The sequence below is a fragment of the Protopterus annectens genome, chromosome 10.part0 (genome assembly GCF_019279795.1).
Source record: "Protopterus annectens isolate FY-2018-M chromosome 10.part0, PAN1.0, whole genome shotgun sequence".
In the NCBI taxonomy this organism is placed as follows: Eukaryota; Metazoa; Chordata; order Ceratodontiformes; family Protopteridae; genus Protopterus; species Protopterus annectens.
In genome coordinates this window covers 387,317,792-387,342,719 of record NC_056744.1, presented here as the reverse complement: position 1 = coordinate 387,342,719, position 24,928 = coordinate 387,317,792, and the positions used below count along the sequence as shown (strand labels likewise).

General features: G+C 42.5%; 1 protein-coding gene across 1 annotated transcript in view; it reads left to right on the top strand.

The window, feature by feature from the left end:
- Positions 1 to 24,928, top strand: part of NIBAN1 (niban apoptosis regulator 1) — a 2,689,070-nt gene that overhangs the window by 2,016,742 nt on the left and 647,400 nt on the right. The window contains exon 8 of the mRNA XM_044085307.1: positions 8,213 to 8,375. Coding sequence (XP_043941242.1) covers positions 8,213 to 8,375 — 163 coding nt within the window. The remainder of the gene's footprint in view (positions 1 to 8,212; positions 8,376 to 24,928) is intronic.

Sequence of the window (24,928 nt, the reverse complement as noted above, 5' to 3'; positions counted from 1 at the left end):
AGGAATACTATATGTTTAACAGAAATTTATGTACCACCAGGGAGTAACGTTGATACTGCTGAAAGCATCCTGCATTGGATATGCCAACAAATTAACCCTGAAACTGTACTACTTGGAGACTTAAATATAGACTGGCAACTCATAAAGTCCACTACCCCCACTGAATCCATAAACTTGCACAACTTCAGACAATTAATAACCACACCTACTAGAATCAATAAAACTTCAGGGAGACACTCAACATTGGATTGGATTCTTACAAACAAACCAGACAAACTGACAAAAGTAGGCTGGCTGTCAGATAGCGTAAGTGACCACATACCAACATATACTATTAAAACTCAGCATAACTTAGATAAACATATCATCTATAATCAAATATGAAATACAACCAATTTCAGTGAAGATATTTCATTGAAACACTAAAAAAATATAACTAGAATGTACTTAGAACAATGCCACTAACTACTGCTGTAGAACATTTTAATAGCATATTCTTATAGACCTTAAATAGTCTAGCTTGACTATATAATAAAAGAGTAACGTCCAATCCCGTACCATGCCTGACAAAGAAAACAAAAAAAAAATATGACAAAAAGGGATAAAGCCTGAAACAAAATGATATAAAAATAGAACTCAAAATGCCCTCCAGCAATTTAAACATTCTAGAAACATTGCAAAACTCCATGTCAAACAGGATAAGAAAACATACTATACCAACCTACAAGACAAACATATAAACAACCCCAGACTTTTTTGGTCATCACTAAACTACTCTACCCTGACAAGACCACTGCTCCTTCTCCAAAAACAGACAATATAATAGACTCTATCCTCACACAGTTTACGTCCTACTTTATGCAATCAGTATTATTTCTCTTAGACACTTAACACATCTGCCCCACTCCTCAGTCTACCCTAGTCCAATCAAAACCACCTGGCTACAGCTCTTCAGTTTTAGTCCAGTATGTACCTCACTCATAAGGAAGTTGCTTCTTAAGCTAAAAACTACTTCTGTAGCTGTAGACCAACTACCATCAGACTACCTAAAATGGCTGCAAAAGTCATAGCTTCCCTGTGTCCATCCTAATTAATAGGTCCATAGCAGAAAGATATGTCTCATCACTGTGGAAAAAATCCTACATCATGCCACTGTACAAAGATGGCAAATCTAAAGAGTTTAATAACTACAGACTGATAGTGATTCTCTCCCCCTTGCCAAAATATTATAGAAATGCATCCATATGCAGTTGATGCAATACCTAACCTCAAATAACCTGCTGTCAGAAACACAAAACGGCTTTAGGCCCTAGCACAGCACCATTACTGCTCTACTACATTTTATCACTATAATAAACCGTCATAGAAACAATGGTCTGTTTGTATCCACCACATTCTTAGACTTATCAAAGGTATTTGATTCTATCTCACACCAGCAACTGCTCCCTTCAATAGGACTTTCACAGTACTCCTTGTTGTGATTCCCTAGTTACTTGTCTGGAAGGCAAAAAGTCATTAAATGATAACAAACCTTCTCATCCTTTCAACCAGACTCAACATTAATATGTGCAGCCTCAGCAATAAAAATGCTGCAAGACATTACTCAAAAATCATTCTCCTCCATAGAAATCTAGCTCAAATAATGAAGCCTCCCACTCAACCCCAAGAAAACTAAGTTAGTGTTTTCACCTCACAAAGTTGCCTAAATCAAAAGCAATCTTTTACCATAAAGTCAGCAAATAATACTGTCATTGAGACTGTAACTCACAGTAAACTTATAGGCATTATAATAGATGGCAATCTCAAATATGACCACCATGTACTGTACACCATTAAATCTACACACCAGAAACTAGGCTCCCTATGTAGGAATTCCTTACAGATACTGCAAAAATTCTAGCCACCACCTTCTTTCTGCCGACTCTGTTATATGCTGCTCCTATCCTAATAAACATAAACAATACTCTAAGAAAGAAACTTCCATCCTGCTACTATAAAGTAGCTAAATTTGCCACCAGTCTCTCTCATAAGAACCAGTATTGTCTTAGCGTAACGCATTTAAACTGGCTTGAACTTCACAACTGTCTAACATATTTACAACTAACTACAGCATACAAACTCATGCATCATCTAGAAAAATGCCCTGCACTACAAAATTACTACTCAACTGTCCAGCAAGGGACCTCCATTCAAGTAACAAATTCTTATTACTTACAAATAAGTCGAATAATGTTGCAGGAGACTCACTCTACTCTCAATGCATTGCTAAACTCTGAAATAGTATCCCCATGCAAATAAAACTCTTTGACAAACTCAGTAGTTTTAAACCACTGCTTAAATAACATCTTCACCAGTCCTGGTCTTGTACATGCTAATCAGAGGGTTAAAACTTTTTTGCTGTACAATACTATCCAAATATCCTCCTTAAACATAATACTCTCCACATCTTACTGAAATAACAAAGCAGTTTTTATATGTAACTGCTGCCTGTACAATCCACTAAGATGCATGTATGCTTTATCTTTAGTAACTTCCACCTCTGTAAAATCTTATACTTTATATGTATAAATGTAACTACAGTTTATGTATAAATGTAAATAGAAATGTAACCACTATTTGTGTATACATGCAAATAGAAATGAAACTACTCCATGTTTGACCGGAACTTAATATAATGCAATGTAAGCAAATGGCGCTTTTCTTCCTGGGCCTCTACTGAAAATGGGTATTACCTAGTCGGACATTCTCAGTAAAAAAAGACAAATAAATAAAAATAAATAAAATAAATGTTAAGTGAAATCTACAAAAAATTATTGCTGAGTACATTGGGGAGTTATAACTTCTTTTGGTGTCAAGGCAATGCCTTTACTAATCAAGTGTGCTACGTAGAAAGCGTTCCTTACTACAGTAGACACATGGTGGTCAAAGTTAAGGTTGTAGTCAACTTTTTATATTTTGGGGGAAGAGAGATAAGAAAAGAACAGACAGCAAAAAGCAGTAAGAGGGAGCATAGGCTGTAGCACGAGTAACCTTAATTTTGATTAGATAATGCCTATATGTGCAGCCATCAATTTTGGGGGAATTGTTCCCTTCTGGAGGGTTAAACTTTATGATTTGAAGATGTACTTATTTTTGTGTATTTGATCCAAGTTAATAGGGGATGAGGGGTTGTAGTTACCTTTTTGTTTGAGAGTTTTCATTAAAACAAAAATTCTTGAATATGTGCAATAGGTTCAAATGGAGATGAGAAAAAAAACTGTACAAAAGATTAGCCTGCCAAATATTAGTATATGCATGTGATACAAAAGCTGAAAATACACATTCAAAAAACTGGCATGTGTATTAGGTGGGAACAATAGCTTTTTATCATGATGGCTACGTTGTCCATATTATCCTGGAATCCAAATTGCCTTACAAGTATAGATACAAAGGAAAGACTATTGAATTATATTAAAAAATGTAGAGTGCAAAGAGCAGTGGTGCAGAAGACACATTTGGAAATAAATGAGAATGTGAATTTGACAAAGAGAGGATTTCAGAATAGATATTCAGCAGAATAGGGAGAATCTCACAAAACAAGAGGAGGAACAATTGCAGAGTGCTAGAGTGAAAATAAGGGATTATGTAGATAATATGCATGAGTTTAGAAAGAGTACTGTTGAGCAAATATTTTTGATAACTACTCTAGAGCACAAAAGTTTTTAGCACAACTTAGGCAACAGACCATTGAAAGGGTTGTTGTCAAACTTAGGAAAACTATAACAAGAAAAACAACCCAAGATCCTGTATATGTTTTAGAGATATTTCAGAATTTTATGAAAATTTGTATAAAGCAGAGAAATGTGGATATCAAGAAAGATTACAAATGAAAATATTTCTGTAGGGCTTACTTTGGCAAGTTAGAGGTAGACAGGGCTAAAAATAAAAACAGTGATATGTAATAAATCTTCAGGAAAGTCTTCAAGAACAAATTGTATTCCTGTGGAAGTTTGGAAATTAGGAAGAAAGTGATAAAGATCTGGAAAATTTTGTTTAACAGTATTTTAAAAGGAGGGGAAGCACCAACACCTTGGAAGAAAGCTATGGTGGCTGAGTTACCTAAAGATGGCAAAGACCCTTCAGACCTAGCTTCATGTAGACCCATTTAAATTTAAACCACAATTATAAAGTGTTTATGTCTATACTAGCTAAAAAATGTCAAATGTGTTGCTAAAATTGATAGATATGGATCAGTGTGGTTTTGTGTGGGGGAGGCAAACATTTTAACATTAACAGAATAATGATGATCCAAAAAGAAGTGGAAAATAGGAAAATATTCCTGTTGTTGGTGGGTCATGATGGAGAGTAAGCGTTTGACAGAGTAAGCTGGGATTTTACGCGTAGGGCAATGGAGGCATTTGCATACCCTGATACAATAATAAAGTTAGTTAGAAAGATATATGAAGGATCTGAGGCAAGAATTAGAGTGAGAGGGTTCCTCTCAGATAAGTTGTGTTGGAACAGAAGAACCAGGCAGGGGTGTCCTCTTTCCCCTTTTTATTTGTTTTATTATCTTGTACTTGTTAAATCCAGAAAATTATATCTCAATGTTGTGGAACATTTTGAAACAGTTTCAAGTCTTTTGGGGTTATAAAATTAATGAAAACAAAACAAAGACTATAGCCGTAAATTTATGTGCCCACACTCAAATTGGTTCAGCAAAACCCATATTTATGGGGAGATGATAAGATGAAGTATTTAGGAGTATGGATCAAAAAGGCTTAAGTTATGGTAGCTAAGGATGCATGGGAAGAGATAAACAAAAGATAATATAAAAACTGAGAAACTGGAAACTCTTTTTTATGGATATGGATAGAGGATACAAGCAGTGAAAATGTTTTTAGTCCGTTTTGTCTTATATACAGGTCAAACATTCTTTTCTCAACTTGAGAAGTTGTGGACAATAATTAATAAAGAATTGAAGGAATTTGTTTGAGTGGGAAAGAGGGCAAGAGTTAATAAGGATAAGTTGATTCTTCCAACAGAACAAGGTGGTTTAGGTTTATCTGATCTGAAGGGATATTTTAGAGTTACACAGTTAAGGATCATATACATAACAAAAGCAGACGGTTCTAATTCATATTGAAAAGGGATAATGAAAAAGCAAGAGGGGAGTTCAAGAAATAGAGAGAGAGTGGGATTTTGGGTGCAGATCCTTAAGGAGAATAATAACAACCATGTAGAATATTATATTACATAAAGTAGCAGAAGGTAGTCTAAGAACTACAAGAATAGAGAAAGGAGATTTTGCCAATAGGGATGATTGCAAGTAGTGGTACAGAAAATAGGCAAGAGAGGGCTACAATTTATTGGAGAAATCTGGCAAAGGAACTAAGATATTGGGAGCAAATATCTCAAGCAGGAAAGGTAGTAGAGTGGGATGAGGCCAAAAAGACATGTGGACTGCACACTAGGGACTGCCTTCCCTACCATGCCTTGATCTCAGAGTACAGGAAAATAGAAAGGAATAGGAGAATTTTAAGTGAAAGACCTGATCTGGTAGAGTTTTTAGTAGAATCTGGAACAGAAGCAGTTGATAAAAAAGAATTAGTACAGCATTTAAAATATTGTATGATAATTATAAGAATCAATCAGAGGAGTTTAGAAAAGATTGGAAAGAGAGATTGGAAAAGCAATTTACAAGAAAACAATAGGATGGCATATGTATGGTTCCCAAGTGTAAAACCAAGTCCAGAAGATTTAGTATCTTTGCTTGGAAGTGATTGCATAGGTACTTTATACTCCAAGTAGTCTTCAAAGAGTTTTTCCTCAGATAGATAACAAATGATGGAGGTCTGCTGGAAAAGAAACAGGTAACTGGGGACATATATTTTGGGAGTGTAGTGAGTTGGCTCAGTTTAAAAATTTTCTACAGAGTAAGTAAGGAAATTATTTTTTGAGGTGGGTTGCAGGATCTGAATTGCTCAGACATAGTAATGCTTTGTTAAGTTTTATTATGGTGGCTGCCAAAAAAAGCAATTACTAGAAAATGGAAATCAAAGTCTACCCCAACTGCACTTGAGGTGCTGAATATTATAAAAGAGATACATTAACTGGAAGAGGAATCTTTAGGAAAGGCAGACAGCACATCACATAGAAGTAAATGAAAATTGATAGAACAACATATGCAGAATAATATTCAAGAGGAGGCAGAGTGAGGTTTAAGAGAAGGCAGGAATTCAGCAATTTTTTTTGCAAAGTTGGACTGATAATAGTAGCAAAGAAAATATATGTGATGTATATTGTATTTGAATGGAAAAGTGTTTACAATGTTTTTTATGTTAATGTATGTTTGCATATGTCTTAAGTTATAATTTAATAAAGGGGTTTAAAAAAAGAAAAGAGTGATGTCAGTTCCCCAATGCCCTTCCCAAATTTCCCTGACTCCCCCTGAAAAGAAGCTACTATTCCAGTCAGCAAAAGTATAAATAAAAAAATTTCATAAGTCTATATATATATATATATATATATATATATATATATATATATATATATATATATGTGTGTGTGTGTGTGTGTGTGTTTATCTTCTGTTAATCAGATAGGTAAAATGTTCTTCAGACCTTTTTAAGAAAGGACATCGGCCACAAAGATAATATATATGGACAGATTGGTGCGGCCAGTCAACCAGTATGTGTTTTGGGAGATGCGAGAAAACTGTGATACTCAAAGAAAACTCATGGTAAGAACATGCAAAGTCCACACAGGCACTGAGTAGGTTTCAGAACTGAAACTGACAATGATTAGCTGGTCAGGTTTGAAACCTGGTCCCTGTAGATGTGATGCAGAAAATGCAATCCTTGTTCTGCATGTTTCTGTATTATTTGAACACAAAGTATAAGAGCTAAAAACTATTATGGGAATGTATGGCTGGGTTTCATAAAATCTCCACATATAAATAGCCTTGTAAGTACTTATGAAACTATAATACTGAGGCACTAAACTGAAGGATATATTGTACACAGCTATGTAATTTATACTAATAGTGTTTTGTTCTGCCTTGTGCTACATGTTATCAATATATATTATAAAAACAATTCCAAAGGTAATACAAGCAGTAGAGACAACCATGCAGAGCCAATAATTTGCCAGAAACGATACGTAAAACAAAATATAGTCTTTAATGTACACACTGGTAAGCATGGTTGTCTCTACTGCTTGGATTACCTTTGGAATTGTTATTGTCATTTTTGCTTGCAGTGAGACATCTACCCTAAGGAGTGTTTTGTGGTTTTGCTGTATATTGTAAAAAGCTTGTAATGTTTGATGTAACTGTATGTATGTTTGTCTGTATGACCACTCATTACCTGTGGTCCATGTCATGCTTGAAAAGGGTCTGACATGGATCAATCCGGTTAGCTTAGTTAACAAATAGGTGAACAAATGTTTTTGTGCTGACCTGATACTATTTAGTCTGGAAGTGAGAAGAGATAAGAATATAATACAAACAGCTAAAATAAGGAAATATGATAAAGACAAAACTCTTAGGAAGATGTAGGTTTAACAGACAGATTCAGACTGAAAATGAAGATACTGCTTTACCAAAGAGTTTGTTGAATCAAAGGAATCTCTGCCCATATCACTGATGTGAGAAAACAAAGTGAGTAGGACAGGCTGTGGAAATGGCAGTGTGATGGTGAGAGGGCAGCTATGTAGAGCTAACTGTATATAGATGCCCAAAATGAACTGCTGGATGGTGTTTGCATGGAGGTTTTAGTGAGAAATATCCTTTACCTCAAAAGTTTGATTCCATAACATTAATTAATTTTGTATTAAAAGGAAAACACATCATGAAGTGCAATTCTAAAACACCCATGTCTGTGATCTTCATCAGAGTATTAAAGCTTATCATAGGCATAAAAGAGAACATTCTGACTGGCTAGTGGGCAGCAGTTCTCCTTAGGGTATAAAAACTTCTTATAAGCATAAGGATGAGCATTCTGACTATCTAGTAGGCAGTCATCTTCCTGTCAGTATAAAAATATCTCATGAACATAAATAAAGTGAACATTGTAAAAGGTCATTAGGCAGCAATTGGTTTGTGTCCCTCATTGCTAGGTGTCACTCAGCACTCCTATCAAGATTGAAAGACAGTAGGAGGAAGCATTTAAGATAATTTGCATTACATTTTTGCCAATCTGAACCTGACATCACTCTTTTTTTCCCCTGCCAGACAGTAGAAGAGGCCTACAACCTTGTCCTTGAGCAAGTTACTCAGGGATTCAGCTCCCTGCAGGAGGAATGTAAAGGCATGACTAAGGAGCTCGAAGGGACAATCCGGTCAGATATGGATCAGATCATTACTTCCAGGAATTTTGTTGCTACCAAGCTCAAAGGTAAGTGCACAACATGCATACAATACAGTAGGACCTTATGTTATGACTGAACTATGATTTCTGTCACAAGGACACAAACATCTGCTTTAGCATGCAAGAAAATGTAATTTGCTGATTTCATAAAGTGGAGCCTCTTTAGTACTTGCTAATGATGAGATCTATGACAATTATAACAACGCGCTAGCAAAGTGTAAGCAAAGTACCCAGTTAATGCTGGTGCTACTGAACTGCGTTGCACAGTGACATATCACATGAAGGAAAATGATGTGTAGTGAACAAGTGACCAGTTTGGTAAGGAGGTTAGCACACATAGCAAGGTAACCCGAGTGGACAGTGAAGAACAAGCAGAACATATAGAGCAACAGAACACTTAGCAGCAAGTAACTGCATAGTAAATAAATTATAAATTAATTCATTCACACATATCGGCTATGGAATGTCACAAATCTAGCAACCTAAATACATCCTCTGACTCCTGAACGATTTCTGAAAAGTCAGGTTAAAATCATAAGTCAAACTGGTGTAAGTATATTGTGAACATTAAATTTTATTTAAAAAAAGTAAAAACAGCAGTGTTGTACAGTAAATGCTCTTCATCTCAATGGTGACAGTCAGTACATTCAAAATCTATCAAAAATTATTCAAGATGTCATCTAGGATTCCTTTTGCCTTTATCCTCAAGTCTTATAGACACATTTTCATCCTTTTCAACTGTCCTTGATTTTACAGGATACTCATGCTGTTGACTGTTATATAGGTGCCCTCACAAACTGTTGCAGCCCTTGAATAATGCCAGAGATTAAAGTGTACTTCTTATTACGCAAAATAAAAGCCCATACTAGACTAACGTATGAGTTAGTGTACCGGGTTAATGCTGCTGTTTCTAGTGACAAGGATGCTGGTTTCAAAACTTTTCTCCTCCCATTTCTAATTTTTTTTCAGTTATCTAATGTTTTGCATTATCCCAGATGTCTAGTGGTAGCACAGAGAACTAATATTCCCGGTTGATGGGGGTAGGGTTTGAATATTTTTTAGTGACTTTACAGCATGCTAGTTAGAGTATTCCTAGTGTCTAGTGTTCGCCCCACCCATGTTATCTTTCTTTATTTCTAAGTGCCTTTAAGGCATGCTATTTAGGGTATCCCTGGTGTTCCTCCTGACCCATTCCACTGTCTGTTATTTTTAATTGAATTTAAGAGATGTTATTTAGAGTATCCTTAGCATCAACCATCCCCCAATCTGCATTGGGTTTCTTCTTTTATTTTAAAAATAACTTTACGGCATGATAAGCAGGGTATCCCTGGTGTTTAGTCCTCCCCTCCTCCTTTCGGTGTTGCAGGACATACTCATTAGTCTAGGGGAGCGTGTATGTATGACAACCCCCTCCCCCCACAGCTCCTCCCCATCAGGCACACACTCGCCCATTCACCTTTAGACACAATAAACACATACCTTCTTAACCTGCCCCTTTACTAACTTCTCTATTGTGAACTCCCAGCAGACACACATTCATACATGCACAATCATGTACTTTGATACACACACACACACACACACACACACACACACACACACACACACACACACACACACACACACCAATGGTACCTGTCTGCTAAACTTCCTGATACTTGCCTCTTCTGTGATGAGTGATCATGAACTTTTCACCATATTCATTAATAAGAGAAGCCATGAGCAGCCATGCTGAACAATTCTCTGAAATGCTGGGCTGCATAAATGCCTTGGGACTGGCAGTTCCAGGTGAGAGCACATGGAAAATTGGCATATGCTTCTCCCCTGGAATGCCTTATTAGCATTTAGTATGGCCACATAGGCAGCCCATTGTGGTGCTACACATCTTCATGCTAAAGCACCATGGTAGGACTGTTTCAGAATCCAGAATGATTACCATGAAGTGCCCTTTCTGAAATAGGCCCTTTAATGTGAAGTTGTTCTATCTCGCCATTCATTCTTACAGATGGGTTTGGAGCCGATCCTCGGCTCCTAGTCAGCCTACTACAAAGCTTGAGGTCTTCAGATAGCTCGAGGCCAAGTCCCTATCCCATTATGCACCTAGAGTTACCTCAGATCTAGTTTGCTGCTGCAATAGATGGGAGGGTCTCGCTAGCTTGGGCCAGTAAAACCTTATTTTTTTCATATATTTTTTTTCATGTATTTCTTCATTATATTGATAGTAGTACATTTAGACAGTGGCTTTCTGAGTAGTACATTTAGACAGTGACTTTCTGTCACAACTTGATATTTTATCTATCTTGATTTAGATAACTACTTGTGTGTGTGTGTGTGTGTGTGTGTGTGTGTGTGTGTGTGTGTGTGTGTGTGTGTGTGTGTGTGTGTGTGTGTGTGTGTGTGTGTGACTTTTAGCCCATTTTTTTTCTAAGGGCTTGTTGATTGTTGTGGCTAATCAAAATTGTTTAGGTCTGTATAGTTTTACAGTAAACTTGTTTTGTGATACTGTAGCTGGTATAGTATGGCTGACCAAGAAAAACGCCCTAAGTCAGGATTTAAAAAATGCCCCAAATGTGGCCAGAAAATGTCTGTCACCGACAGTCATGTTAACTGTGTTTATTGCTTGGGAGCATTGCATCTCCAAGATAGCTGCTCCATATGTCATTCTTTCTCTTCCAGTGTTCTCCAGGAGAGAAAAAGAAAGTTGATTGATAGTGTTTGTTGAAACCCTCTTTCCAAGAAGCTCTGAGTGACCAAGATGGATCCAGTAAGTCCTCAAAGTCTTCCAAGACTTCTGAGAGTAAGAAATCCAAAAAGTCTTTGACATAGGCTACTCATACCTCAGAGCTGACTGTCTTATCCTTTCGGAGCCGGTCCCCAGTCCTAGAACTGGAATCTGAAATACCATAAAATGTGACCTGTTAGTAACAGCCTGCATTTAATTGCTGGAACCTGTGTTCTGAGACTGCATTCCAGACTATCTGCAAATATACAGAGCTGAGTATATTTTTTGGTTATAGAGTTTGTTAATTGTTGCTTAAATCTCTGTTGAAACTGTTGTCTCCCTGTTCTGAGAGACTGATCTGCAAATATAGAGAGCTGAGTACATTCTTTTGGTTTTACAGTTTGTACTGTTAGTTGTTGCTTAGATCTCTGTTGAAACTGTTTTGACCCAAACTCCCTGTTTTTGATTTGTAGTTTAAATTTGGTGGCTTTTGCAGTTGCCGCTCCACAGTAGATCTGATCTGGGACACTCCCCCAGTCCCATCTCTTTACCACATTCTACCTAATAAACTCTTTCTGCACTTGCTTTTAGTCCTTTTTAATTTAATTGCATTTTTTAAACTGTGTTTGGTCTAATATTGCTACATACTCAAGTGCGCTAGCTTGCACTGCATGTAAATTGTTTTTACTACTGTTTTTGCTACTTTTCTGTAAAAAAAAAAAGAAAAACAAGCAAACAAAAAAAAACTGTAAGCCTGTTTCCTACCTTTCCTGTAACTAGTGTTCCAGATACAGATTTGCTGTATCCAGGACTGTATGTAAGCTTCTGAGCCCCACCCCCCAAGTCTTTCTGTGTTGCAGGGAAGCCTTCTAGCTTATCAGTGGGAGTGGTAAGCACTAGGTAACCTGTCTACCACAAAAGGAGTGGTTCTGGCCCAGAAACTGTAGATGTTAAGTTGTCTATCTCACCTTCATTCTTGCTGGTTGGGATCGGAGCCGATCCTCATCTCTGACTCGGCCATCTTCAATAGTTCGAGAGATGTTTACTGGTTTGAGGCTACCCCATATCCCATGATGCCTGGCGCTAGCTACCCAGATCTCGTTTGTCACTTCAGACTGCGAGGTTGTCTTACTGGCTCAGGCTCGTATAATTTTATTGTATTTTTCTATATTTACTAAAAATTTAACCTTTTATAGTGTACCTAAATTTTTTAGTTGTACTACTTCCCTAGCTATATTCTTTTGATAGCATCTGTCCCTCCCATTTGTAAAAACTCGTTTTACTTAGAGAGTCCCCCCCCCCTTTTCCCTTTCACTGGAGAGGCTAACCCTTTGTTGTCTTCTTTAGTTTAAAAACAAAAAACAAAAAACCCTTTGTTGTCTTCTTTAGTTTAAAAACAAAAAAAAAAAAAAAAAAAAAAAAAGAGAACTTTTTTTAGATAGATTTGTTCTCCCCTTTAGAGTAGTTCCTGTCTATATACTTAGACTTTTTATTTTCAGTGTGTACTAACTGTATAGTTTATATTGTTAATTAGTTATATCTGCTAGCTTGTTTTTCTTTTTGTGTGTGTGTGTGTGTGTGTGTGCGTGTTTGACCTTGGTGTGTGTGTTGTTAACATGTCCAAGGATACTAAAGTGTCCGGATTCAAGAAGTGTGACTCATGCTGTCAGAAGATGTCTCTGACAGATGGTCACACTTCTTGTGTCTACTGTCTGGGCACGGTGCACCCGCAGGACTCTTGTTCAGTTTGTCATGCTTTCAGCCCAAGGGTCCTGCAGGAGCGCAAAAATAAGTTAATCCTTCAGGGTTTGCTTAAGCCAAAAGAGTCACCGGCCAAGGCTCAGCCTGTGAAATCCTCCAAGCCACCCAAGTCTTCGGCTCCTAGTTCTGAGCTGTCATTGGGTGAAGCACCACCATCTACCTCGGTTCTGGCTGTAACTGATGTGCCTCCCTCCCAGTTGGCTCCAACACGTACTTCGGAGCCATCTGCGAGTCGAAAGAGATCTAGGTCTCCCTCCTTAGAGTCGATACGCTCGGCTCCACAGTCACCTCTGCTCCAGTCAGAGCGCAGTCATAGGTCCTCTCACTCCTCTCGGTCCTCTAGACTTTCAGATCATGATTTGGAGAGAGTGGTCAGTAGGTTGCTGAAATCGCAGGCCCTAGCTAAAATGTTGTCCAGCCCCCCTCATCAGGTGTCGGCTCCGTCCACTTCTGCAGATATTCGTCCTCCGACTCTTCCCTTGAGCTCGGAGCCGGAGTTCGTTGGGGTTCGAGTTGTGGAACTGTCGGCTCCAATACCTTCTCCTTCGGTTCCGTCGTCGGCTCCGATCCCTTCCCTGGTACCGTCCTTGGAGGGATCTGGGCGCCAGGACTCCCTCGTCGGCTCCGAGGGGGTGAGTGGTATCGGACCCTTGTCTGACCCCACTGTCCCCCTCGGAGCTTCGGCGCAGGTGAGCTCGGCTCCTACATCGGCTTCAGAGCTGTCCCCCGTGGTGCGGAGAGGGATTCCGATTTCTTCGGAAATGGAGTCCTCTTTGCGTCCAGGCAGGGACGCCTTCAAAGTCATGAGGAGTGTACTGGCCCCTGAGCCAGTCCCATGATCACCCCATTTGCTCCTCCCCCTATGGTGCCTGCGTCTGCCTCTGCCCCTCCTCCAGACCCCAAGCGTGGGGAACCAGTGCTCCAGGGCACCCCTTTGGGTGTTTCTTCCTCTTCCGAGGCCTCCCCTGATCACTCAGAGGAGCCACCTCATAAGAGGAAGTGCAAGAGGAAGCACGTTGACTCCCCTGAGTCTGTCACATCAGATACCGACATAGAGGATTCGGAAGGGTCCCCGAGATCCCCCCCTGAAGATGCCTCCTTTTCAGACATCCTTGAAATCCTTAAGCATAGGGGGAACTGGAATACCCTAGCCCCTTACGAGGATGAGTCGGTATTCCTGGATGCGTTTTGTTCCCGACTTTCCACCTCCTGGGTGTCTCCGCCTTTCGACCCACTTATGTCTGTGGTGGCTCAGAAAGCGTGGTCAGCTCCAGACACAGTGGAACCCACCCCCAGGAGACCTGCTAAATTTATAACTGCACCTCAGGACAAACAGTTTTTAACTAAGGGAGTACCTGTTGATGCCATGGTGGTAGCAGCAGCCACAAAGAAGGAGTTGGCAGAAACTTCATCATCTGTCCATCCTCCTAACAAGGAGTCTAGGACTATGGACAGATATGGGAAGTGAATGTTTTCTTCAGTGACCTTCTCTATAAGGTCTCTGAATTATTTGTGCCATTTCACCCACCTTCAGAGGGATTTCCTTAAAGAGGTTGGAGATACCCTCCAAGATCCATCAGCTGAGGGGGCTCAAGCTAAGGTGGCCTCCCAGCTGGTGACTCTGAATTCAGTTGTTAACTCCTCCATGAGGCTCATTTCTTATGCAGCCGATGGTGCGAGTAGAGCCGCAGGCACAGGTGTTGCCCTTAGAAGGCACACATGGATGCGGCTATGTAATTTTGCGGAACCCCTCAGAGCATTTTTCACCAATACCCCCTTTGATGGTTCTGCTCTCTTTGGATCACAGGTGAAGGACACCCTAACCAGGTGTGAACAGGAAGGCAAGACTCTCTCTGCCGTGGGAGTCCATTTTTCCACTCCTTCCAGACCATACCCCAAGGGTCAGAAGAGTGGAAAGATGTGGTTCTGCAAATCCCAGGGAGCCTTGCCTGACACACGTGGTGAGTTCCCCTCCAGGGGCAGAGGAGGGAACAATAACACATGCCACCCTCATGGCAGAGGGGGTCCGGAGAACCAGGGCAGCAGAGAATCCTTCTCTGAGAATACCTTTCAGCATCCCTGAAGGGTTGCCCGGCTGCCCACCTGTGTTGGCAGTCAGGGGAAGACTTTCACTGTACCCCAAAGCCTGGCAAGAACTAACTCAAGACAAGTGGGTACAGGAGGTCATATCCGGAGGTTGCAGAATTCCCTTTGCTCAACCCCTGTTACCGTCAAACAAGTCCCTTCCAGATGTTCCACCCAATCTAAGGGACCAAGCAGCCAAAGAAATTTCAAAGCTGCTACACAAAAGGGTCATCCAGGAAGTCCCAGCAGACCAGCTCGGATCCGGAACTTACTCAAGGTTCTTTTTGGTACCAAAAAAGACAGGGGACTGGAGACCCAGTCTGGATCTCAGCAGATTAAACAGGTCTTTACAAAGAACAAAGCTTTGGATGGTCACGCTACAGTCCATTCTACCCTTCCTGGGTTAGGACAATTGGATGTGCTCTATAGATCTTCAGGATGCGAACTACCACATCAAAATGCACAGGTACTCCAGAAGATTCCTTCGCTTCTGGCTGGTAGCCAGTCATTATCAGTTCAGAGCTCTGCCCTTTGGTCTCACCACAGCCCCCAGGGTGTTCACCAAATGCATGGCAGTGGTTACGGCTCACCTGAGATGTCAGGGATTCCAGGTGTTTCCATATGTAGATGACTGGCACCTCACTGCTACCACCAGGCATCACCTCCTGCAAGTAAGAGATTACACTATCAAAACTGGCTCCAGGCTAGGTATTACAATAAATTTCGAAAAATCTGCATTGTTGCCCTGTCAGCATATCACTTATATAGGCGCAAATTTAAATACAAGGAACATATTTGCGAGCCTTCCACCAGACAGTGTATCACTAATTTGCCAGCAAGTGCAGATTTTATTAACATGCAAAAGGATTCAAGTCAGGTTCGTCCTCCGAACACTGGGTTCCATGGCATCAGCAATTCTTCTTGTTCCCATAGCTCACTTTCACATGAGAATCCTCCAGTGGCTTCTATTCACACAGTGGTCCTTCCAACAGCTTCCCATGTCTCTCAAGATTATGATCGCAGAAGCATGCAAGAAGCACCTCGCTTGGAGGATGGTCTCCCCATCAGTGCCCCAGGGCAGACCATTTGTGCTATCCCCTCCAGTCGCCACAGTGACCATGGACACCTCCCTGATAGGCTGGGGGGGGCATTATCAGGGTAGGACAGTCCAAGGCACCTGGCAGCCTCACGAGTACCATTTGCATATAAATGTCTTGGAGATGAGAGCCGTGCTTTTAGCGTTGCAAGCCCTTCAGGACTCTCTCCCTCCTGGGACCATTGCAATTCAAACGGACAATATGTCAGTGGTGTGGTACATCAACAAACAGGTCCTATCCTCTATGTCGAGAAGCACTCAGACTCTGGCAGTGGGCGATCTCTTCCCAACATTTTCTGATCGCAACGCACATCCCTGGGAGTTCCAACGTCATCACAGACAGGCTCAGCAGAGCAATTCTCATGCCTCACGAGTGGTCTCTGAATCAGGGAATTGCGGAACAGATCTTTCGCAAATGGGAGCAGCCTTGCTGCGACCTGTTCGCCACACCCTTCAACAGCAAGTGCAGCAATTTCGTCTCCCTTCTTCCACTTCCCGGCCACTCCCCCAGAGACGCTTTGGTCCACGATTGGCCTCAGGGACTTCTTTACACTTTCCCTCCGTTTCCCCTAATACCCAAACTCATACAGAGAGCCACTGCGTTGGGTTGCAGAATGATCCTCATTGCCCCCTACTGGCCTTGACAGATATGGTTCCCATTCCTGCATCATTACCTTCTCGAGCAGCCTTGGATTCTGGATCTTATTCCAGATCTACTGATTCATCAATCAGGCAGACTGCATCGATCCCTTCAAACACTCCAGCTCACAGCTTGGTTGCTCCACTTCCAACCTTAACCAGGCTTCCTAATATTTCCTCCTCTGTGCGGGAAATTATTATCTCATCACACAAATCCACAACTAGGAAAACTTATGCTAGCAAGTGGAAACGTTTTTCTTGCTGGGCAGAGGCTAAGAATATAGACCCCTTTTCAGCCCCTGTTCATGAGATTTTGGAATTTTTAGTGAAACTCTTTCATTCTGGTTCCGCTTCTGCTACAATCAGGGTTCAGTTAGCTGCCATTTCGAATTTTCACATTGGGTTGTCTTCTAACAACATTATGTCTCATAAGCTGTGTAAAGCCTTCCTCAAAGGAACCACTTTGCTTCGGCCCCCAGTGAGAGATCCCCCACCTCCGTGGGATCTAAATTTGGTACTAGCTTCCCTAATCTTGCCACCTTTTGAACCTGCAGCATCTTGCTCCATTAAGTTTTTATCCTGGAAGACTGTCTTTCTGGTAGCCATTACTTCTGCCAGACATGTTTCGGAGCTTCAGGCTCTATGTATTCGTCCCCCGTACTTAGTTTTTCATAACGATAGAGTCGCTCTAAGGACCAGTCCTTCCTTTCTTCCTAAGGCCTGTTCTTAAAGTAATTTAAATTAGTCCATAGACCTTCCTGTGTTTTTTCCTAATCACACCAACAAGGCAGAATATAAACTGCACCAATTAGATGTTCACAGACAACTGCGTTTTTATTTGCATAGGACAAAGGACATCAGGAAGTCAGATCAACTTTTCCTTTCCTATGCTGAGGGCAGACAAGGCCTTCCAGTCTCAAAAGTAACATTATCTTGGAGGTTGTCTCACATTATTACATTCATTTACCAGCTGAGAAACAAAGAATTATCTATCAAACCAAAAGGCCACTCTACTAGGGCCTTAGCCATCTCAGTGGCCTTCTAGTCTAGGTTGCCCATGGAATCTATCTGTGCAGCTGCTACGTGGGCTAACCCACATACCTTCATTTCTCATTATAAACTAGATATTGCCTCCAGAAAAAGAGCTGACTTTGGTTCCACTGTTCTGAAGAGTTTGTTCCAATGAGCCGTCCAGGATAGTAGGTGCTAGGAACGCTGTGTCAACCAGCAAGAATGAAGGTGAGATAGACAACTTAACATAAAGAAGTTATGTACCTACCATAATGTTCCATGTTAGTTGTCTTCTTCTCGCCTTCTTTCTTGCATCCCACCCTCCATCCCCCTATCCTAGTGGATCGAGAGGAGCTTCCTTTTTCAGATTTCATTGGCTGAACCTTCTCTGGTTGTCCTTTTTCTGCTTAGATAGCTTCACAGCTGGGCCCAAGGGGCTACTAGGGCAGAATCCTTCCTTAATTATGTCTGGTATAGCTTTATCAAATGAGATCTGGGTAGCTAGCGCCAGGCATCATGGGATATGGGGTAGCCTCGAGCCAGTAAACAGCTCTTGAGCTATTGAAGATGGCCAAGTCGGAGCCGAGGATCTGCTCCGATCCCAACCAGCAAGAAAGAAGGCGAGAAGAAGACAACTAACATGGAACGTTATGGTAGGTACATAACTTCTTTTTATTGGATGTTTGGGCAATCTCTTCCATCTCTCTCAACTTTCTGATTTGAAAGCCTGCATTTGCACTTGTTTCTGTCCTGTAACTCGTCTAGTGCAGATACAGATTCTTAGTTTTAGCACTTAAATTTAAATTTGCTTATTCATGCTCAGCACTTGTTCAGAACTTGTAAGCACTAAATAAGCTACTAATTACTATAGCACTCAATCTACCTCATTACCTAGAGGAAAACAGTTTTTGTACTTACTTTTCTCACTTGCTTAGAGAAAAACAGCTCTTGTACTCACTTTCCTCACTTATCTAGAGGAAAATAGTGTTTTATTCAGGCATGTCCAAGGGTCAGCTCCCAGTGTTCTCTCCTGTCTATCTGATGAATCTGGGCATCTTGAGGCAATGTAGAAATTGCCTCATGTACACAGACAACCCTCTCCTCCTACCACCCAACACTACAACCTGTAAGAGATGCACTTATCTAGCCAAACTGGAGGTAAAGCTCTTTCCAACCATGACTGAACTTGACAGTCATGAGGCGAAGGTAAACATTTGCACTACACCACACTCATCACATAGTCTCAGTAAATCTACACCAACAAAATCCACACATAGTAACACAAAAACATTCGCGGAGGGTCTCAATAATAATCCGTCTAAGCAACAGAGACCTCCAAAGCAGAAACGCAAGCAACCTCCATCCCCCAACACAATCCAAATGACACATAGCCCACAGTCTCAGTGTGCCACTCAAACACAGCCAGTAAGGCAAAACAACATACCTGACACACTAGTCATAGGTGACTCTATAGTCAGACACACTGATGTCCCACTCACCAGGCTAAACAAAGAGAAGGTTACTGTCAGCTGCCTGTCAGGTGCCAGGATCCGCCACATAACCCATGCATTCATGGTCACTCCACAACAAGTACAAATGTGACTCTGTCATTGTCCATGTTGGTGTGAATGACCTGAGATGTACCCCCCTGGACTACATGAAAAGAGACATGGAAGAGCTCTCCGATCTTGTAGCCCAGGCAGGTATGACTCCAGCCCTGAGTAGCATTCTCCCATCGCCCCGAATGGTACAAGGACAAAATGATTGACTTCAACAATTGGCTAAGCTTCTGGTGTCATTCTAAGGGGATCCAGTATCTGTCTGCTTGGGATGACATGTTCGACAGACCATGAGGCTTTGCCACAGATGGCCTGCACCTGTCGCCCCTGGGATTCCAGATATTGGCTAAGGCTCTTGCTGCCCCTATAGTCCCTTTTTTAGGCAAGATTCAAATAACAAATTTACCACTGTAACAGGAACAGGCAAGCAAAAACTGAGGGTAATGCTACTCGATGCTAGAAGTCTAAATCTCAAAATGCACTCACTCGAGGCACTCCTTAAAATGGAGAACATCGATATCTGGGCAGTGAATGAGACCTGGTTCAAGGCTCCAGAGAGCACCCCTGCACTACCAGGCTATAACTTATACCACACTTTTCGGCCATGTAACCTGGACCGAAACACCAAAGGCGGAGGTGTGTCCATATTCATTAAGGATATCTACACCTCCAGGCTAGTTGCTCAGCATAATGCATCCGAGGTTATCCAAGTGCAATTAACTCTGGGCAAAACTGCAATCCAAATTGTAGCTTGCTACAGATCCCCACCATGCCCCAGGATTCCCACTCCTCTTTTCTTGATGTACTGGAAAATATTAGAGTTCAACCAAACACCCTAATAATGGGCAATTTCAACTGTCCCACCATTAACTGGGAAAACTACTCGTGTACCAACTCCTTAGCTCAACACTTTCTGGAATTCATAAACTCCAATGCCCTGGATCAACCTATCCACACCCCCACCAGGGGCAACAATATCCTAGACCTAGACCAAGTCATTACCAACCTGAGCGACCGGTGTTGCACACCTGAAGTCAACTCCTCGTTGGTCCGATCCGACCATAAGTTAATCACCCTTGATATCCACATCCCGCCCTCACCCCCCCATTAAGGAAACCACGGTAAATAATTTCTCCAAAGCCAACTTCATGCTTCTTAAGACAGAAGTGGTGAACTTCATGACACCCATGCAGATGGACAATACAGTTACAACTGCTGAATCCTACACAAATGCACTCTATAAGCACTTACACGAGTGCATGGATCGTACTATCCCAAACAGAACCAAGACTCTATCCTCCAAAAAAAGGAACCCAATCTGGTGGTCCCCTGCCATAAACAAACTGTACAACAGAAGGAAGAAACTGTTGCAAAAGAGAATAAAATCCCATGAGTGGAGGAGCTCCATGGTCAGCTTCAGTAAGAAGCTGAGATCCCTTACAAGATCCTCCAAAGCTAGCTTGAAAACAAAATCGCCACTAATTCCAAGGACAACCACAAAGCATTCTATAGCTATGTCAAGAATCTCGATGGCAACACCCAGATCTGCTCTGAGTTATAGCACAAAGGCACAAAAATTACAGGACCAACTGATATTGCCAACATCCTGGCAGATAGGTTCAGTGCTAACTTTACCCCCCCCCCTCACCCTCTAAAGGGCCCATATCAATACAGGAAGAATGCAGAGTCCCTGTAATCACAACTATGCAAGTAAAAGCTGCACTCTTTAAAGCCAAAAACACAGCATCCATGGGACCGGACTACATCCCAGGCTGCATTTTACATGAACTTCAGAATGAACCGGCTCCCCACTTAAGCACCATGTTCAATAATAGCTTCATATCAGGCTTTGTGCCCACTGATTGGCGCACAGCAACAGTTATCCCACTCCACAAAGGGGGAGCCACCACTGATCCCAGGAACTATCGACCTATTAGCCTGACGAGCCTGGTCTGCAAGGCCATGGAACGTATCATAATGGAACTCTTAAACAAAGACATTGGTAACCTCCAAACTCTGGATCCCACCCAGTTCGGGTTTGTGAAAGGCAGATCATGCCTCCTGAACCTGATCAACTTCTTTGAGGCAGTCACCAAAGCTGTAGATGAGGGTAAGGTGGTTTACACAGCCTATCTTGACCTCGTCGAGGCTTTCAACACCATCCCCCATTCTGGAATTATAGCTAAACTCACTAAACTAGGTATAAATCCCTACGTCACAAGATGGGTTGCCAACTGGCTCACTGACAGAACCCACACTGTAAAAGATGCAGACTCCAAATCTGACCTCAAAGCAGTGACAAGTGGAATACCACAGGGTTCCATCCTGGGACCTCTCCTGTTTGGTATCTACTTCTCTGAAGTACAGGCTAACACAGAAGGCCTCTGGCTAATGAAGTTCGCAGATGACTGCAAACTATGAGCCATAGTCAAGTCCCCAAATGATGTGGACATCCTACAGAAGGGCCTCGCTGAGACAGATGCCTGGTGTCACAGCCATGGCCTCAAGCTCAATGCCAAGAAGTGCAGTGTCATCCCCTTTGGTAAAAACTCTGTACCCATGAACTACCACATAGGTAGCAATCTACTTAACACCGAATATGTGATAAGAGACCTCGGGACTCAGGTGGACAGTAGTCTCTCCTTTGATAGTCACATCGCCACAGTAGTCAGGAAGTCCTTCTACATGGCACACCTCATCATAAAAGGGTTCTCATCCAGGGAAAAAAAGAGGTCATTGTTCCCTTCTACTCAACACTCATTAGACCCATTATAGAGTACAACGCCCCTTTTGGAATGTACCTCACAAGACATCTGCAGCAGCTGGAAAAGCCACAGAAGTACCTCACAAAGAGGATTACTGGCCTCAAACAAATGCCCTACACTGACCGCCTCAAAAAACTTCAGCTTTACTCCGTAGCATATCGCCTACTCCGAGGTGATCTCTGCCTAACATATAAAGCTATGCCAAACCCAGAGCTGTTGGAAATGCTACACGTAAAGAAATCCCAATCCCCTCTGAGCTACACGCTCTAGGGACCTAAACCTTGTCACCACAATAAACAGGACATGCTGGAGGGATAGATTCCTGTCCCAGAGACTTCCCATACTCTGGAACAGGCTGCCCATCTATGTCAAGCAAAGTTCTGAGTGGATGGGAAATAGGAAATATACCCCGGGGATCACTTCTGTGTCTGTGCTCGACAGTGGCACAGGAAAATAACTTTCTTGGGTGGCATAAGCCAGGGAACCTTGTTGGCTAGGCTTATGTAGGCCCTTGGGCCGATAGCCTAGGACCTACCTATGAACCTAAGTCTCCTTCGTTACAGTTGGTACCACCTTCTATCCACTCATCTCAGTCTTCGATCAGCCTTTCCGATTTGGATGGGGATTGTGTGGTGCAGAAGCTTTTACAGGCACTGGCCTTTGCTAAATTCTTTTTGGCTCCGACCCAAGCGGCTTCGGAAACGAAGACCCTCTTGCCAGCTACTACTTTTCCTCCTCCGAGCCAGACTGGTCCTTCGGAGCCAGAGGAGTCAGATTTGTTGATCGTGGAACCTTCGGAGCCAACTCCTGCTCCAGTGTCTTTGGCTCCATTTACTCTGATGTCCTCGGTGCCGATCGAGGAATCTAGTACCCAACACTCTCTGGTCGGATCCAGGGAGGATAGTCGGAATGACTTCTCTGTTCCAACTCTGCCTCTCGGGGCTTTGGCTCGGATGAGCTTGGCTCCTACCTCTGGCTCAGAGCCCACTGTCGTGGTGCCAAGGGTATTGACAGTTTCCTCATATCCGTTGGTCTCTTCACATCGAAGCGGGATGCCTTTGAAGCCATGAGGAGAGTTATGGACGGCGCAGTGGTGCAGCGGTAGCGTTGTCGCCTCACAGCAAGAGGTTCTCTGGTTCGATTCTGGGCTGGGGTGCCTTCTGTGTGGAGTCTGCATGTCCTCCCTGCACTTGTGTGGGTTTCCTCCGGGTGCTCCGGTTTCCTCCCACATTAGAAAGACATGCATCTGGAGCCTTTCACCCCGGGCCTCCGCTGAAAATTGGCTTTGTTCCAAGTCAGACTTTCCTGGTTAACAAATGTTAAATAAAATATATAAATAAAATAAATGTCTCCTAAGACATCTTTGACCTCAGGTCCAGCTTCTTCCTCCCCTAAAGCACCTGTGTCTGCTGTTGCTTCTTACATCCTTGCCAAATGTAGAGACCCAGAGCCTCAGGAAGCCCCACTGGGTGGCCCATGCTCTTCCGAGACCTCACCAGAAGCTCTCACTGATGAGGTTCCCAAGAAGAAAGTTTGTAAGAGGAAGCATCTAGACTCCCCACAGGAGTCCCTGACATCTGATACTGACTTGGATGAATCAGAAGGGTCCCCGTGGTCCCCCTCTGTATCCTTTGCTGAGATACTAGAAATCCTTAGGCAGAAGGGTGACTGGCAGTCCATATCCTTGCGCCTCATTTCGTATGCAGCTGATGGAGCGAGCAGGGCAGCGGGTACTGGAATTGCTCTTAGGAGACATTCTTGGATGCGCTTGTGTTCCTTTGCGGAGCCCTTCAAGTCATCCTTTGTAAATGCCCATTTTGATGGCTCGTCCCTTTTCGGGCCCAAAGTTAAGGAAACTTTGACCAGGTGTGAGCAGGAAGGAAAGACTCTGTCTGCCGTCGGAGTCTGTTTTTCCACCCATACCAGTCCCTACCCTAAGGGTCAAAGGGGAGGAAAGATGTGGTTCCAAAAAGCCCAAGGAGCCTTTCAGGACACACGTGGTGAACCCCCCTCCAGGGGCAGAGGAGGGGGCAATAATGGAAGATGCTGCCCTTGCGGCAGAGGTGGTCCACAAAACCAGGGCGTCAGAGATCACTTCTTTGGGAAGCCCTACCAGTGCTCCTGAAAGGAGGCCCGACTGTCCTACTCTGGAGGCAGTCTGGGGCCGCTTATCTTTGTCTCCAGATGCCTGGCTCAAAATAACAAATGACAACTGGGTACAAAGTATCATTTCCAGGGGATACTTCATTCCTTTCGCCACACCCCCTCCACTGACAAGAAAAATCCTGGATGTTCCACCCTGTTACAGGGAACAAGCAATAGTAGAGGTCCAAACATTGCTAAGAAAAAGAGTCATCGAAGCAGTCCCAGCACACCAGACAGGATCCGGAACTTACTCAAGATTCTTTGTAGTTCCAAAAAAGACAGAGGACTGGAGACCTATATTGTACCTCAGCAGGCTAAACAAATCTGTCAAGAAAGAGAAGTTTCGAGTGGTCACGCTTCAGTCGGTACTTCCCTTTTTAGGGAAGGACAATTGGATGTGCTGGATAAATCTCCAGGATGCGTACTACCACATAAAAATGGCCAGACCATCCAGGGATCATCTGCGCTTCCGGCTGGGAGCCAATCATTGCTAGTTTCGAGCCCTGCCCTTTGGTCTCACTACAGCCCCCAGAGTGTTCACCAAATGCATGGCAGTGGTCACGGCTTACCTGAAACATTTAGGATTCCAGGTGTTTCTATACCTAGATGACTGGCTCCTCACCGCCACCACCAGGCATCAACTCATTCAAGCCAGCGGCACCACTCTGTCACTCTGCAACCAGTTGGGCATTAGAATAAACTCAGAAAAATCTGCCTTGTCTCCATTGCAACATACTATTTTTGTTGGAAGAGAATTAGACATCACCACCACGCTGAGACTTCCAGTAGAAAGAGTC